A 17931-nucleotide genomic window follows, 5' to 3' on the forward strand; every position below is an offset into this window, starting at 1 on the left:
GAAAACATAAATGGAGATTCAGTATATTTAACGCCTACTTTTGGCTTGGAGCGTGAAAAAAAAAACAAATTAACCTCTGAAATGATCAAATGAAATTATCCCTTTAAACTCTGATTTTCAACTCTATCCTCTAAATAAAAGAACTTGTGCGCTTTCAAACTCATTTCCCAGGACCTCACTCGTACTATGCACGAGGAAGCGATTAGTTAAGAAGGCGATGCCATCACAGTTGAACACCAAAACAAAATATTATTCGCCATCCAAGCTGCGTTGAAGGCACTTTATTTTTATTTAATGGTAGGTAAGTAGAGATGCGTAAGGACGGGCGTCGTCGAGATGAATTGCGACTCGTTCTAAATAAACTATAACTTCTATAAGTATGTAACTCATTTAGCAATATAAAAAAATTATTTCGGGGAATTCTGTTTGCTGCGTTTATGAGCCTGTACGAACATTTGCGCGATTATCGACGATCACAAGTAATTCACCTATATTATGGAAAACCATATTATAAATCATCATAGTTTATAACTTCTATTCGGTCACTAAATTCACTCCAACCTGATCACAGATATTGTGAGGTATTTGCGAGTAGCCGCGGCAGCCTTAAGATGCCAAAAAACTATGATTTTAAATTTTGGGATTTTTCAGCTCTCGTTCCTCGAAATAACGTGCGTTTTAATCGGACGGATTTGGGTTATGCGTGAGTTCCGTGCACCCTGGATTTATGTGTACTGGAGTCTGAATGACTCAATCGGACTTTTTTGAAAGACAATGCACTTTGCGTGTTCCTGACTCACATATGCTCCAAGACTCATTTTATTCTATCGATTAATCTCAAAATGATTCAGATGTAACTCATTAAAATCAGTCGCGTGACAAAAGTGAGTGAGGGAGACCCATTGAAAGTATATCACTTTCTGTATAAGATACAGTTAGTCACTCTATCATTGACTTGAGTGAACGATATGCCCGACTATCAGACGATGTTCATTATTCTCTAGCTCAGCGACGGTAGAATTCTTTCAGGCAGTTCGATATTCGATGAAGCTATTTAAATACAAAGCAGGTTAGTTAGTTCACATGTCGTTATATAAAGGAAAGTGGTCCGGAGAGCAATGGAGCTTTTCTCACACTTCATTCGAAACAATAACTTTGTCAGTCCAATGCTAGAGAATATAAACCTATATTTAAAGTTACAACATTTCGGATACTTAAATTTGATTTTAGATATAACTATTTTAAGATATTTATCCTTAACGTTAAAAAAAGAGTACCATTTACGTAACTGAATGAAGCCATTTGTCTATTTCGACGGTAAATTTAAAAGCAACTCAACATGTTCGTTCTGATCACGGTTAAAAAAAACTGCTGTAAATCTAACACAATAAAACTATACACAATTGAGAAATAACTTTTAAAAACTATAAACACAAATTGAAAATTATTTTACAATACAGTCTTTTGCATGGAAGTTCGATATCTATAATATAATTTAATTTTACACCATGCCAGTCTAATCTCGAAGGACGTATGTTCAATTTACTTCATCAATTTGTATAACGTTCAAAGTTTCTGTTGAAAAAGATGAAAAAATTTGATTTTAATTCAAGTTAAGTTTTTTAATGATGGTAATTCTAATTACTTAATTCTAATATCTCACCCTGAGCCCTAATTTTGCGACGAGCTCGCCTCCGTGCTTTCATTCGACGCCTTCCTATGCGAGCTGAACTACTGGATTGCAACTCACAATTCCTACCTGATGCTCTGCATTTAGTCCTGTTTACCCGAACGCCACCCTCATTTTGAGTGGAGTTATTCATTGAGAAATTTTGGAAACTCTGAAATTGATTTCTTCGGTGAGATCGGCTGTTGAAACCAGTAGCACGTTTACGGCTTTTGAGAACTACTTGATTGGTCTTGCTCGTACCTTCGATATCGAGACGAATTGGGTTTCCAAGCTGTCTGGAATCTAGACTTACTTCCTTTTCATGGATCGTTTGGTTCGAATTATCAATAACATGTCGGCCATCTTTGGGCAAATTAATTGCGTTTCTAAATCCAACTTTGATGTGCCGACTCGGTCTTGCCAGAGAAACTTGAGGGGGATTCTTGCTCCACTTGAGAATTTTTCTTCGACTATCTTGGAGAGGGGAGATAGACAAAGGATCGTCTAATCCATTGCCATAATAGTCAAGCTCATTTCTTGAGCGAATTCTTTCAAGTCTCTTCCATTTTGCTGTGTTTACACCACGGTAGACATTCTTTCTTTTACTAAGAGTAACTTTCTCGTGATTCAGGCTAGTTGACCCCTTCAATGAGAGTGGTAGATTGAGATTTGTATCAACCAGGACTTCATTTTCGGCCGGGTCAAGCTTTCTTAGTTTCCTAAGCTTCATTTGCTTGCGTCTTCGATTGTTCAGTCGCCTGTTTCCCCGTCCTCGAAGTCGTCGGCGTCTGGCATTAGAATTTTTCCTTCCTTTCTTACGGCGTCGCAAACGGAGTTTCCGAAATGATGAACTGTTCAAAGAGAAACCTGAAGATTGGTGCATTCTGAGATCAGTACTTGGCATTGAGCTCGCCGACACAGATGTTTCATCTGAAAAAAATAAGAAGGTGGAAAGCGGGAAGTATACACAGATACCAAGGACTACTACACACAGGACATGCATAGCCTATGTCCAGCCTCTGCTAGCAGAGGCGATCGCCTACACTATGAAAATGCTGTTGTTTTAGTGGACCACTAAAACAACAGCATTTTCATAGTGTAGGCGATCGCCTCTGCTAGCAGAGGCTGGACATAGGCTATGCATGTCCTGTGTGTAGTAGTCCTTGACAGATACATAACAGTGTCTGTCAGGAATATACGTCTTGCACCGATTTTGCTTCCTATTAACTTAAAAAAGGTGGCAGAGCACTTGTTACAGTACTATGAATTTGAAAAACAATTCTGAGAATTAAAAGCATGAATGAACATAAATAGTAGAGCTGAAATTTTCACATCACAAGTGAGAAATCACTCTATCCTGAGTTCCTACGTTCGACTAAATAATTATACAATTAAATCTTTTATGCCGTTGAACTAAAAACTGCGTGATTAGTGGCACCGATATTTTCGTGATTTAATATCGTCATTCCGCCTACGCGGGAGAACTACAATAGCTCGCTAGCGATGTGCACATCGTTCTCGGCTCCAGCCAGCGTCAATTGTAGTCCCTGCACCAGCAATGCCATCCTTCCGCCTTAGTAATTATCGAGAGCCCGCGACTTATTTCTGAAGTTCCTGCATCTCGACTGATAAAGCGCGACATTTGCGCCGTAACGCCTCGCTAATGGGAGACTTTACTGCCCTGTCCAGCGATGTGCAAATTGTGCCCGCCTGGTGCACCGCTGGAGCTCCAAGTAAAGATTGCGGCTCACACTCTGGGGTTTGTCCTAGAGTGAAACTACGCTCGAGTGGCTCTTGTTTAAGAGCTTTTAATTAAAAAAATATGTAATATAAATTCGCATTGATAGCAAACTTGCAACTGAATTGAAGGCTTATATATTTTGATGATATTAATTAGTTGACTCGGATAATTTAGGAAATATCGAGCGCATTTGATTGCACGCTACAAAAGAAAAAATCCGTCAGAGTAGAGCTCCCACGCACCGCTTATCAAAGAAAGCGCCTCCCGTGTCAGAAAAACTCTGTAGCCAGCCGGTCGTAAAGATTCCGGGCTTCGAGTGCTCGCGCATTGTTCGAGGGCTTATTAAAATTTATAATAATGAACAAAAGTGCAGCACAGAATAAATTAGCAAGGCAATTAAAGATAAATTCTCCCAAACACATTAACAATTCTTTAGAAACGGACAGGTCTGCAGCGCAAAGGGCGTCCGTCGTAGGGCGAGTCGATTTACCTCCATTACTCATGCGTAAATAAAACCGGTGAGGAGTAAATAACATCGCTAGCCGCAGTATCAATAAACCGTGCGAGACTTTAATTCATAGATGTCTGCCTCAACCAGTGAATGTAGTTAGACTGGTTGCGCCAGACTAAGTGGCTGAGTCAGGACTAGAAAAATGTAACTCGTACACCACTTTTTGCAAAGAATACGCCACAAAATCAATTATCAAAGAATCAGATGCTATTGTTAGTTTGGTATCTGTAACGGAATACAGATGAAGGTAATAATTTAGCCGTGCACTTGAAGCTAAGAAAATATTTAGTAACAAATGCCAACGAGACATGGAAAATAAACAGCCAGCTGACAGGTCCACTTTGAGGGATTGATGCAGTGGGCGATCGAACTCGACGGCACAGTAAATTTGGCATCACAATGTCGATTATTTTCATAGTCAGAGCACATTAATTTCACGGCCCGCCTATGAGTATAGAGCAAAATCAAGCCACATAAATAAGGCGTGTCTCTATTTACAGAACTCGGTTACAAATCGTAGGCGCCGTAGAAATCGTAAATGATTGATTTCAAGGCGAACGATGCGCGCCTGTGCCTGAGCGTTCTTGCTTTCGATTTTAGATGGTCATTCCTGCCAAGGTACTTTTTCATTAGGTTTAAATGGTTCTGTATGAAGCATGCAATTTTTAAATAATAAAATTCTTAATGCATCGTTAATGTTCAATCAATTAATTGAATTTTTAACTGTAAAATCACAACTGAATGCTTCATAGTAGGGTCCGAATCAGTGAGCTTCGCCGCCTTAGTGCCCCACGAACATTTTGACACCATGACTCACCCTGGCATCAGCTGGACTTGTTCTAGATCCATGAACGATCAGTGTCGAGTTTGGCTCTTGTGAAGCGTTCCTCCTACCAACACATAAACACTCTCACTTCCTTTAGTCTAGTAAATCCCATGCCCATGGCCAGTCTGCCACTTAAGATCCGTCAAGTTAGTATCAAACTAACTCTCAAGTTAGAATCATGGTCTTGACAGACGCATGGTCGACATGTGCGAGAACCATTATTGCACAGCAGATCAATAAAATTGAACGTATACTTGAAGTTCAACTGGAAAACATGCAAAGAAGCTCCAATTAAATTGAGCTTGTTAGCACTTTAGGCTGGCAAACATTCATTTAAATCTGATAACAAGAAATTCATGTTCCGCGATTTTCAATAGCCGTTGTTATCGACTTACACACGACCTGCTGGAGGACGTACGGTGACCACCACGTGTCGTTGATTCTTATGATAATACTGTCATATTATCAGCGCTTTATGGCATTCCATGAAACAGCCATGATTCTGCCATAATTTTTTGTACAATGAAAAAGAGCCTTATTAGTGAAAATATTGAATCATTACCCTTTGCGACCTTTTGTTGCATTTCATGGTTTTTAATTATTAATAAATGAATCAGAACAGGCAAAAAGTTATCACCAGTTTAAACTCAGGAGTTAACAATAATCTTATAGAATAAAAATTGAAAACAGTGGATAATTATGGATAACATGAATTGTCAATATGACATTTTTAAGAGGGAATTTCATTATTTTGATGAACGAGATTAAGATTCCAAAAATTAATCAATTCTGACGAAAAAGCTGCATTATCTAAACAAACTTTCTAACATTTTTCCTCAGAAAAAATAATTTTTGAGAGAAATGGAACAGAAAATGACAAAAATAAATGTTAAATGTATTATATGAAACGTTGAGACACGTATAACGATTTTAAAAAATACAGTAGAAATGATAAACGTCTATTTGCTCACACGGAGGTAAAGGTTCTGAAAGAGATGTTATAGAAGCGTTTGCGCGATCATCAATCATGATGATCTATGGTGCCACATGATGATGTTGTAGTCCTGATACAAGGTTGGCTACATGGCTTTATGTGTCACAATAATCAGCCCAGTGTCACCAGCCATTTATGATGCTCAGTTGATGTCTGCGTATCTTGCTTCTCTCGTCGAAACGATAAAAAACTCAACGTAAGTTGGTTAATTTATGGCTGGGTTCTTCTTTCAGTTGAAGCCAACAAAAGCTTAAAATAAATAATAAAAAAATACGTTTAAAAATTACTTTTTAAAGACAACAACTCTAAAGAATCCAGTGTTTCCAATGTTACAGATGTACAATGAATTTACAATTTTATTTTAGAATATTAAAGAATTAATTTTTCAATTATTTCATTTCAATTCATTTCAATTTATATGTAATTTTTTCAATATTATTCTGTCAATTGATTCATGCATTGCCTCCTATACTTCACACAAGTGTGCAAAATTTCAGATCAATTGGACAGGTAAAAGTGTGTCAAATATCAATTATAAGATATGTAGCTGACGAAATTATTTTTTCGTTTTTTTTAATATTGGAAAAAAAGTTATTTTTAAAATTATTTATTTTGTCTTTTGACTCATGCATTTAATTGTCTCCAACTTTACGCAAGTGTGCAAAATTTCAGATCGATAGGATAAGTAGAAGTGTGTTAAATTTCGATTAAAAGATTTGTAGCAGACAGACAGACAGACAAACAAGAAGTGAAGTTAAAGAGACGTGTTGTAAAAATAATTCCTAATCGTGTTTCAGTTGGCTTCGAAATACAAGGTGCAAGAAACGTAGGTATGCTTAAAAATAAAGTATTTTAAGGGAATTATTAAAAAAGTACGGGAAATAATAAAGCCTTGTAATCGAATTAAATCATTACTACTTTTGATTTGATGAACATGCCAAAATAATATCAAGCTTTATTCTGGCAATCGTGCTCAGCCCAACGAAGCGCAAAAAAATTACTGAGCGTGAAAAAAAAACTTCAACGAGTATCATCGTGTACATTGGAGGGACGAAGGAAACTGTCAGTGTATCACGAAAATATAAAAAATTAAAATGTATCATTGATTGACGTTCTTGATACTGAATGAATTTTAAGTCACGTGAAGTAAAACCAATTGAGAATGGGAATAATTCAAGAGGATTCGTTCACAAAGATGAGTCACAGCCCACACGTCCTTGACGTATATTAAGCTGGTCTGATGGTAGCGTGCGATCGTTTAATGACGGGTTCCGAATCGCATCGAGGGGTCCAGTCCAATTGCCGATCATGTCGCTCCATCTTGTTTCTGGTGAGGCCACCTACGCCATGATTGCTTGCGTCTTGGATCAGATATTGCTGCGCCACGGCATGGTGCTGCTCGCTAAGTCGCTATTGCCGAGCCACGACATGGTACTGCAGCCTCTAATGACACATGCATGAAGGTCAATAATTTCAGTGGCAGTGAATTGATCTTAGTTACCTGAACGCCACTCGTTGAGAGTTTATGTTGCCAGCCACGAGAACAATGATCCCAGATGGAAGTAAAGTTCCTCGAGTTGTACCACTGCACGGTATGGCGATGAGGATTCTTCGAGATCTATGACGGCGGTCGCAAGGTGTTCCTAGCAGAGCTCATTGAATATTAATGAGCCTTTAGTCGACAGAAGAGGCCGCCGTGCTAGGACAGAATCCCATACAAAATCCCACGTGTGCTGTAGAAAGAAGACTTAAGGCTTTGTTGACATCAGTCTATCGGGCCGCGTCGACATCCATTTGAAGACATTTACTACCGTACAGGCTCTGCCCTGTCTGCGATACATGGCTGCAGACAACGCTACGTGAACCCCGACAAATAAATTAATGGTTACACCAAGGAGCACGAAGTCTTAAATATGCGTGTGTAAATATCGGAATGTGCAAAACCTGGCTCCATGAGATGAATTAGTGCAGTTACCGTACGTCACCTGCAGGGCGGCGCGAGTTGTGTAGTCTGTAGTAGATGCCGTAAAAGCTGATCGATTATTCCGTGTGTGGACCCTTTAAACTTTCTAATTGTTGTTTTCACAAGACAATGGACATAATTTCTTTCACATGCGAGCGAAAGATGGCTTTAGGTACCAACTTTGCGATCTTATTTCGCCAGTTGTTGACAACTTATTTCGTCACTGGACGCGTAAACTAATTAGTCATGTTCTGTTAATGTCAATAGAGTATCATAAACGGTAGGAATAGAAATTCTGAGTTTATAACGCTAACTATAACGTCGGTGTGTTGTAATAACTGCAATGTGATGCAGTACGTGAGGTCACGCCCAAGTGAGCGCACCCTGCAGTACCTTAAATACATAGGGTTTCGCCCCCTAGACCGTATTTTAGATACGCATCATTAGGTGCACGACATAAGTAGACACTTTTCATAGTGTCGATGAATTTGATCATTAAAACAAATAAATAAGATAGAAACATCGTTATTGGACTAAATTTGAAATTATGAGTGCGCTCAGGAATTACTTTGAAATTCAAATTTTTATACAGTAAATAATTAAGAATAAGTTAATTTAGATGCCATAAATCATGCCTAGAAAATATCTTATTGTGACTATTATTATAGATTTTTAGTCTGTAATCCATGTCAAACATTAATATTTTCTTCAGCCAATCAAAAAATCTCGTGATTTAGTACAATGCAATAATCTTAAGCCATTAAACGGTCACTTCAAGCATGTAATCGATAATTGAAAAATTAATCATTTCTATGCGAAAAAATGTCTCCAAAACATGTACCATTTACCACCTTGAGCCAGTTTATGCCAACATCACATCAGATTCTCTCACAAAAAAAAACGGAGATAAAATATAAGGCAAGATTTTTTCTAATCTTTATCTTGAGATCGCGCGAGTAAATTGGATCGTCAACTCGGAGAGCTTAGCGCCCACGAAGATTTAGGTTCAGATGAACGCGTGGTTTAGTTCTACCATCCCGGAACGTCTATCATTTCCATTTAGCCTCGATTGATTCATTTTTACCAAGTACAGAAAAGCAGTATAGAGATAGAATATTATAGAGATTATATTTTATAGAAAAAGAGATTTTATATAATAGATTATATTTTATAGATCTTTATAGAGATAGAATTTTACATATAAGTAAAGTGAAGATAAAAGTAAAATTGAAGTGGTCGTAATTGTTCTGTTGCCCCGTAAGTAATTTCAACGCGTAACTCTTAGAGAATAATTGTTCGACGTGTTCTAGGAGACAATTATTGAGCATCTCACCTGAAGGCTGCACGCAGAGCCCTGACTTGAGGTCTTTACGGAAGCTCTCTTCACAGACGCTACATCGGTCCGCCCGCCGACAGACCCGGCAGCCCGGCATAAAACAGCCTAAAACACAACTTGGAAATAGTTATAGTACTAAAAAAGTTTCCCAGAGAAATTCGAAAAAGTTATCAGTTATCAGGAAATTTCTAAAAAAATTATAAAATACGAATAATGTAAACTATGTCTCGTAAATTTTCTAGAGAGCTTTCTACAATAAGCTCAAATAAGTGTCTAAAAATAATATGGTCTTTGGAAAAATTCAATAATGGGTTTCGTTAAAAAAACTATGCTAACAAATCGGATCAAAATTCTCAGTCATTTAAAGTTTCCGTACCATAAACAAAACGCAATTCAACTCACGGGCACACACTCGGTAGTTGTCGAGTCGAGTTTTGTAGAAGCCAGCGGGGCAGGACTTGTGGCAGGAGGCGAGCTGTCGCGCGCCTTCCCGTCGCAGGGAGAGGAAGTATGGCGCGCGACACGACAGGCAGCCGTTCACTGCCGAGCACGCGCTACACCCCGCGCTGCAGCCTACCGCAATACATTTGAACCGAGAAATTAATTTATTTATCAAACATTTCATTACTAGGTACAATATCATGACACTTAAAATATCATGACACTGAATTGATAAAGCAGCTCTTAAACAGTATGCTAAACTATACGATATTGGCAAATTACCTCGGGCAAACTATATACATATGACACAAGCCTTGTAAATTTGCCGAGTCAGTCAAACAAATATTTATAATATATAATATTATAATACCTTCTTGAAAGCGCAGATGCCTCAAGTGTCGCAATGTTCGTCTATCCATAAGCGGCAACTCGAGACAATATTATGTTAGCAAGTTAAACTGAATCTGATCCATTCAGAATACGTGAACAAAACCTCAAATAGATTAACTTGCTGTTGCAATCCTTGTGATGTTGAAAATTTTAGTATCTGAATTTTTGTGTACTGTTTCCATTGTAACATTCTTCTAAGTACCCTTTTAAGGGCATTCTTGGAAGTTAAGTGGTTATACTCACCGTTTGATTCTTCTGCTCCAACGAGCTCATAGCTAACGGGGGATTTGAAGGGCTTCGTGACTCCATGCTTGGAGTAGTAGATGCCATCGATAGCGTTTGGATGAAGGGAATCTATTGGGTAATTATTGTGAGCTAAGCCCATGAGGAGATGGTTGAGTAGAAGAAGCTGTGAGACAACCATTGCAACACATCGAGTTTCCCTCATCTTGGGATGATCTCAGTAGACCGTCGTCACCAGATGACACTTGTCACGATCACCTTTATGAATGGCCAAGGTTGCATCTTCAATGGGTGTCTGCATTGTTGTTTACTCTGGGATCCGTTAAAAAGAAAAAAATTATGAAAATTTAAGCTCAATTTAGAGTTAATTTATTCTGGATTAAGATCATTGGGCGTAAGGTATAAGGAGCATGTAACATTCATATCGTTTTACGAGCCACGTCTGATGGAAACTGGCTGGGCTTTTCTCGTGCATGTACATATACTGTAAATTCAACGAACCGAGTTGAGCCACTTAATGCTAAGTACCGAAGTAGAAAAATTTAAGTAATTCAAGTGTCGAGAACTCAAGTAACGTTTTGATTGCGAGAAAGTTATGTGATTTTTATTTCATTGAAGTAACTTATTTTCTGTTTCATATATAGATTAGTGGACCTTATGTCTATTGTCAACGTTCGAGCGCTCGTTCTCTCTATTGTGAGTTAATCCATTTCATTATTGTTCCTCCATACCAGGAACAACTCGTCAACTGCATTCTTTTAACTAACGTTCTAGCTGGAAAATATCTCATTTATTTATTAGGAAATCGTTTAGAATGCATATGAATATGTCGTGGATTTGCATAATAATTCTGAAAATCTCACCCGGCTGTGCCGTTTCATTCATTGTCCCCTTGATTTATTACATTTAATACACTTTGTTTCATCGTTGAAGTTGCACAAATAGGTTTAATGGCCTAAAATATGAAGTTAATTGAAAATCTACATTGACATTTCGTTCTTAATTTGTATCAAAAAGCCGCTCAAAAATGTAATTGTCGCGGCTCGCCAGCACGACGGTCGAAATTCTTTGCCTAACTTGTACTCCGCCCGGCATTTTCTCGACTCACCCGCGGCCTATCGTAAGAAACGTCCATGATTTTGGACGCGGCCTGATACGTCCATAATTTTGTGTTGCATTGATTAATTCGGAGAAACCCCTGCCTACTCAATGACCCATAAGTCGCAACTCAGCAAAAATTGCACACACGTCACCGCTCGTCATCAAAAAAACTTTTAATACTCGTCAGAACTACGATTTGTTGGGACCGATTGCCACAAAATAACTAAAAAGCTTCTTCTGTCGCTCTGGAAAGACATGGTTCAGTTTTGTTTACAATATAGATCGTTTCTATTGAAGGCCGGCAATTTAAATGCTGTGGCGACGTCATCGGCATCGACGGTATAGAAGTATCTATATTGGCTCCACTTGTGTGGCAATCCCTGGACTATTTTGGCAATTTTCAAATTTCACAGCTCAAACAATATTCCTTTCAGAGAAACTGCCTATGATTATGGTAGATGTATTTTAAAGAACCCAAGCCTGATAAAAAACCCAACCCTGTTTAATATCAACTGTAGGTAACGTTAGCTTTATATAATTTAGTTTAATTTTACTCTATGTTATGCTCAATGCTTAACTTTCTTCTTATATTTGTTCGTATGAAATGATTTATGCATTTAATGCTGACTTTTCACTCGAAAGCAGCCATCTTCATGAGGTTTTGTGCAAGTACTAGGGAGTCTGAAGGCTGTCAACAGGGAACAAATGTTGACTTCATGGTCCCCTTCATTCAATACCGACTCTCATTGGGAACGCTTCAGCACGCTGGCTGAAACCAAGCTAGTTAATAATGTGTTAATGCTGCAATATTAATGCTACATTGTCAATGCTCTAATGAGATTCATCAAGACTTATTTTTCATTTTATTTTCGACACAATCAGATTCGAAGTTTTATTGAAAGTTGCGTGCGTATAAAAATAATTGTGATGAGTCTCAACCGGCCTAGTCGTTCTATCTAGCCACTCATATAGATCCTTGCGTGTAGTGAACAATCAGATCAAATAGAGAATGTTAAAAGTTCTCATTAAAAATCGCGTTCATTTGAGACGGGCCTTGTCAAATTGGAAGTTATTTCCAGGTACATGCTGAGTGACGACCATTCAATAGCCTGAACCTAAATTGCTAAAGAGAAAAAAAAATTCAACTGACGATAAAGTATTGACCGTTTCACTTAAAATAAAAAATATATATACAAAATGTATTATTATTAAGTACATGAATTATTAGTGCTACTCATTTAAAATACCAAATTCAAATTTATTACAAATAATGCACTTCGTTTCACGTTGTCTAGGTTGATAAAATTAAAAAAAATGTTTTTAGGCTTCCTCTAAAAGTTGTAATACATTTATTTGATGAAAACTAAATTTGAATCCCACTGCTATCACAATGTTTAGTTACTGCTTAAACTTGAATTGGTGCTTGTCGGAAAACCATCATAAATTTATGCTTTATCATAAAGTTCTTTTAATTGTACCCACTGTAGATAACAAATATGATTCAAGAAAAATTTTCGGGACTACAATTGAAATATGTAAAGCCTGATACGAATTTGATTTCATTTGATGGTTGAATATATGCACTAAGAACAAATCTAAATTTGAAGAGAGTGTAATATACTGTATACCGCGGTGACACCTTGACGAACTATAGACGCGCCTATAATTCTTGTAGACTTGTGGCAGCCCGATTGCAGGTCGCTAATCATTTTCTGCGACTTTTTACTAGGAAAGTATCAGTCGCAAAATAAATGCCAGTAATTTTCGCAGGCCGTCAATGATATGCGTATAATTTTCTGCTGGGAGAGGCGTAAGCTCGAAGAGTTGTCCAAGTCATGACGTCAAACAACGCGTGCTCTCAAATTATGAACAGGAACGAGTGATGGCAGGCGAGATAGTCGATCACGCGAACCAAGACAGGACAAAAAATTTACAGCAAAATATTGGAGGAACACGCAAGCCTTATCCTCGTAGTAATTCTAATTATTATCACAAGGAAAACATCCAACGCTCGAGAGGTGACAATGAAAATTCCCTTCAGAGTTTACCAGCGGAAACATTATTGGAAATCATTGAGAATGAGGGTGAATATGATATTCGATCGCAAGAATTAATTTCATTTTTTTCTTATGACTGAAATCGGTGGTATATAAAATTTTAAGAAATGGGGCAGTTATCTTAGAAATATAGCCTGGCTTTGAGACGCAGTCAATTTCTAATTAAAATAACCGACAACAAAAGTGGGCAGGTCGTCTAAATCGTCCATTCCAACACAACGGAATACAAATGTCGTAAAATATTCTTGAATGAAATCTGCCGTCAAATCGGAAAAAATTTGCGGACGTCAAGCAAATTTCATTTAACTCATTCTCTAGTACGTACGAATTATTATACGCTGCTCTGAAGTCAAATCAAATTATCTAAGTTACTGTGAAATTATTAATTATAAAGATTGCTAGCATGATGAGATGAATGAGAAAAAACCTAACGTGGACCTTCAACTGATTAGTGTCTGTGTAATATTCTAATTTTATTTTCTGTTCTGAAAATAATCCATAATTAAAAAACATCATTCAAATTGACATCGATTTGTCGTATAAAACCTAAAAGATTGTCTTACAACATCGTCTAAACTCCTAGTATGAGCGTAATAGGAAATAAAATGTCTAGCAAGAACACTGAATGCTTCGTCTCGATCGTCCCTGAAGATGATGGAGTGACACTTGTCTGCAGCTGCTTTTTTACTACCGCCGCTAAGCTTATCAAGAGATATCTGTCATCTCCGGGCATATAACTGATACACACACATGACGTGCCTTATCATCGCCTTACATACGCTTCCTGCTAGTGTTGAAAGGAATTGCAATTCTGCAGTCAAATTCATCTTACAAGAACTTTCGCGCATTTCGATATCAAGTGGGATGCCATCTTTCGACAGCAAACTATAGAATTTCATTGAAAATGTTGTATTATTCTTGAGTTTTATAACCATAACATTGTCTTGTTGCGTTATTTTTAAGTTAGCGGTAGCCATGGGACAAAGATATTTCAATCACGAATAGAATGATTAAGCGTTTCTGATATCAAAATTTCACATGTACGCGTCACGTGGTTCTTCAGTTCAGACCTTCAGTCGTCCGCCCAAAATTTACCTGTAAATTATAGTTTGTCACTTGCAGTTCATACTTGTCTTAGTGGTTAAATATTTCGGTGAGTTGACTTAGTGCTGCAACTTGGTAGTCGTTCATAATTATTTGGGCGTGAAATTACTTGGAATTCAATTTGCTTATATTTTATTTTTCTTATGTCAAAATTCATAGTAGATAGCAAACATTTCCCATGTTATATCTGCAGAAACTATTGTTTCACAAGATACGTCTATGAAATTCTTGGAGATCTAGTGTCAAAAATTCGCCTATTCATAACCAAAATCAGTGTTTTAAAATTATGACAGAGAAAAATTATTAGAAATAAGTGGGAAATTTGCTCTCATCGAAAAAGTGAGATGTCACCAAAAGCGACGCCAGTAAATCTGTACTAAACATTAGTAAGGTAAGAAAAACATCAAATGAAGTTCACGATGTTATTTCCTACGTAGTGAGAACAGGAGAACGAGCTTGAAGCAACTGATAACGCTCATTCATCATTTGTGTGTCAAGATACAGAGAAAAAATATATATATGTATACATAAACTTTAAGACGGGATAAGATTTCACGGAAAACAACACGACGATTGGACGCTTAAATCAAGAGTCTTCAAGTCTTTCATTTAGAAATAGTATAAACAAATAACAAACAAATCAAGATGACAAAGGACTATTATTAAAACAAGTTGCTAGTTGTACTTAAAAATAAAATCCGACTGTTGATTTAACAGTTACTTAATTAAAGTCCTTGATTTTACTCTGGGAACCAAAAATATTGACGTGCGAGTATTTACATTTTCCTGTAAATCATAAATTATTACATGATGTCCTTATCAGCATTGAATCAAACACGAAGAACAATATACTAATCCAGTAAAAATTTGTTCGCGTGCTCAATCTCGCTTTAGTTCCCGACCCTGAAATGTCTTCAATGCCGGCACTTTTTGATCGGACTACATCGGTCGGAGCATCGCGGTGTCCTGTTCAAGGCAGCTACACTACCGAACCAACATGTGTTGCTCTGAGTTTCCAGGCCTTGATTCTCAGATGCCTCCAATGCCAGTACTTTTGGAACATTCATCCTTGCTAATGACACGGGCAAACCTACAATAATTGAGAGGCAGGGAGGAAAGGACTGTTCGCCATAGACCGACAGGTGGCTACGCCCCGCGTCTCGGGAAGACGCTTGTGTCTCTGCGCGGTTAAATGTTAACAATAATTAGAGAGCAGATCACGGAAAGCATACGAATTTTTCAATATGAATAACGTGCATGAATTTACCAATTAAAGCCGAGAAGCAATTACGGCAAGCACAAGAGCGTTTCTAGAATATTGCGGAATGATGAAGGAGCACGAGTGAATGTTCCTGTCGTTTTGCGAGCTAAGTGCGATGAATGACACCCCCCTTTCCCCAAGATATATCCCAGCTCTTTAAAACGTATATCTCACTTGTCCTACTTTAATAAGGTAGTATGGTCTCGCTTAATAATGTTTATTCAAATTCTTGTAATTCTTATGTCTAATCCCTCTACAAGTACCCTTAAAAACAGGCGCATTTGAGCTTAGTCTGCTTCACTCCTAACCACCATTTCGAAGAAACATAATGGTAGTTGATACCTACGTAAAAATGAATGCATGTCACAGTCAAACAAACGTGAATAATTTCCGGGCTCAGTTCTATTTGTGGAATGATTTGCATTGAACTGTTGAGCCTGGGAAGCTTAAGGTGATCAAGTCTTATTTTAAATTCCACGGATTATTTGTCCTCTATCTGAGAGGATTATAACATTATTTGTCCCACTTCGTCTGTCATAGTAAGTATATATAATATTACAATATATACTGCGAGATAAAGACAAGTTCCATTCAATGAATGAATAATTCTAACATGCACGATCTGCTCATTAAACGAACATTATTCTCAGGAAGCGTCGCCTCAATTTGGGATCTACTCCAACACAACAAAACGTATCATATAAATATGTATATCATTCGTATAATATAAAAACGACGCACAAATCCCAAACAAATTAGATACAATTTATTTCGAATAAAAATGTTTAAATTGGATGAATTGCAGCAAAAAACTAATATTAATTTGAGATCATTTCCAAAAACTTGAGTTATTTTGTAAGCCGGAGATACATGCGAACAACTCAAGTTCTACGCATAACTCAGAAAACTGCGAACTTAACTTAAAGTCTAGTTTTGACGAGTCATATTTAACATTAGTGATATTCATCATAGTTATTACGCTGGAACAGTCCTGTTTTCCTTGTACTGCAAGTTAATCAAACAATTAATACTTAATTTATCACTAGCAATTTGCAATCAAATTCTCCCCGCAAGATAAAGTCTAAAAATAATATTATAATAACGTAAGTTTCGACATGTTTGCATGTTGCCGATTCCTAACTACCCAGCCACCTGAGCGATTTCGACAAGAATTTTTTCAACTAGTTGGTGCATAAGCGAAACCACAAATGAACAACTGCATGGGTTATTTTGTAAAACTGTTTTACTCGTATTTAACTGTTAATTACAAGTGTTTCGTTAATGGAATTAAGTTTTTTCAATATATGAATAACAGGTGCATTCGTCTTTCACGATAACGATTTTGAAACAATAATATGATAATGTACAAAATTTTATACGACCCACCTTTCTGATTTGAACTTTTGGATTCTCGTAGCATCAACGCGTTGAAGAACTTGCTCGAGTTTTGACGAAGAAATGGGCTGTTCATCGGTCCCAATGCAATATCCTATCTCGACTAAATAGCAATAGTACTATATGGTGGCTTCGGATTTGCTAATCATATCATGACTTGTTGAAACTAAATAAAGAAAAGGATTCTTCTCCTAAACAGGTCCGAATTGTAAAGGACCTTTAGATACCTTCCCCTTCTGGTCAAAGAATCAAGACCAGGTAAATGTGAAGAAGGATTAAATTGTGGTAAGTAAGACACAGTATCCTTACTTGCTGAAAGTAGTAATGTTATTTAAATGATTCGGAAAATGCACCGTTAATTTCCCTCGAAATCTTAGACACATTATTTGAACTCTTCTAGAGTGTTAAATTTATTTATCTCGAACACCCTGCTCCGATAAGGTAGGTGTAAGTGAGCCCACTTCTGGATCGCCAAAGAAGAGCTACGCGCCCCACCACCTCCTAACTGAGCCTCATCACAAGGCTGACTGAACTCCACTGCAAGTCCACACCCGCAGTGCCACACGGAACACAAATATTCTAAGATCTCTAGCGGGCACATTCAACCATCGAGATAAAATAATTAATATTAGTTCAAACATTATTATAGCCTGTGACGTGACTCTGACGCGGATTGGATCCATTACAACATTGCGCATGAAGTATTTAACCTATCTGGAAAACAGCATACTAGATGAGAATGCAAATAATTGTAATTGGATCATTAATCGACAAATAGTTTTCCTTATCTTTGCATTTACCGCCGCAAAATCGCGTAAGCTAGAAAGTTTCCGCAACTACAACGCATAATTTCGACTGTGGATTGTTGAATGCAAAAATAATAGAATTATTAATGAAAA

At 37.4% G+C, this 17931-nt stretch overlaps 2 protein-coding genes across 3 annotated transcripts in view; one reads left to right on the forward strand and one right to left on the reverse strand.

The window, feature by feature from the left end:
- LOC108671282 overlaps window positions 1-17931 on the forward strand; it is a 68997-nt gene that overhangs the window by 23538 nt on the left and 27528 nt on the right. The gene's annotated exons all lie outside the window — the stretch shown is intronic.
- LOC108671284 lies at window positions 8-17543 on the reverse strand. 2 transcript variants are annotated; one of them, XM_018158788.2, is made up of 5 exons: window positions 17024-17543; window positions 10115-10426; window positions 9443-9613; window positions 9038-9145; window positions 8-2599 (listed from the first exon to the last, which is right to left on the reverse strand). In XM_018158788.2, the coding sequence occupies exons 2-5, from the start codon at window positions 10317-10319 to the stop codon at window positions 1638-1640; spliced, it is 1446 nt and encodes a 481-aa protein (XP_018014277.1). In that variant the 5' UTR covers window positions 10320-10426; window positions 17024-17543; the 3' UTR covers window positions 8-1637. The 2 variants fall into 2 exon arrangements, with proteins under 2 accessions (XP_018014277.1, XP_047741550.1); XM_047885594.1 differs by lacking the exons at window positions 10115-10426; window positions 17024-17543 and adding an exon at window positions 9852-10046.

This window comes from Hyalella azteca, unplaced genomic scaffold, assembly GCF_000764305.2.
Source record: "Hyalella azteca isolate HAZT.00-mixed unplaced genomic scaffold, Hazt_2.0.2 contig2483, whole genome shotgun sequence".
Lineage (NCBI taxonomy): Eukaryota > Metazoa > Arthropoda > Malacostraca > Amphipoda > Hyalellidae > Hyalella > Hyalella azteca.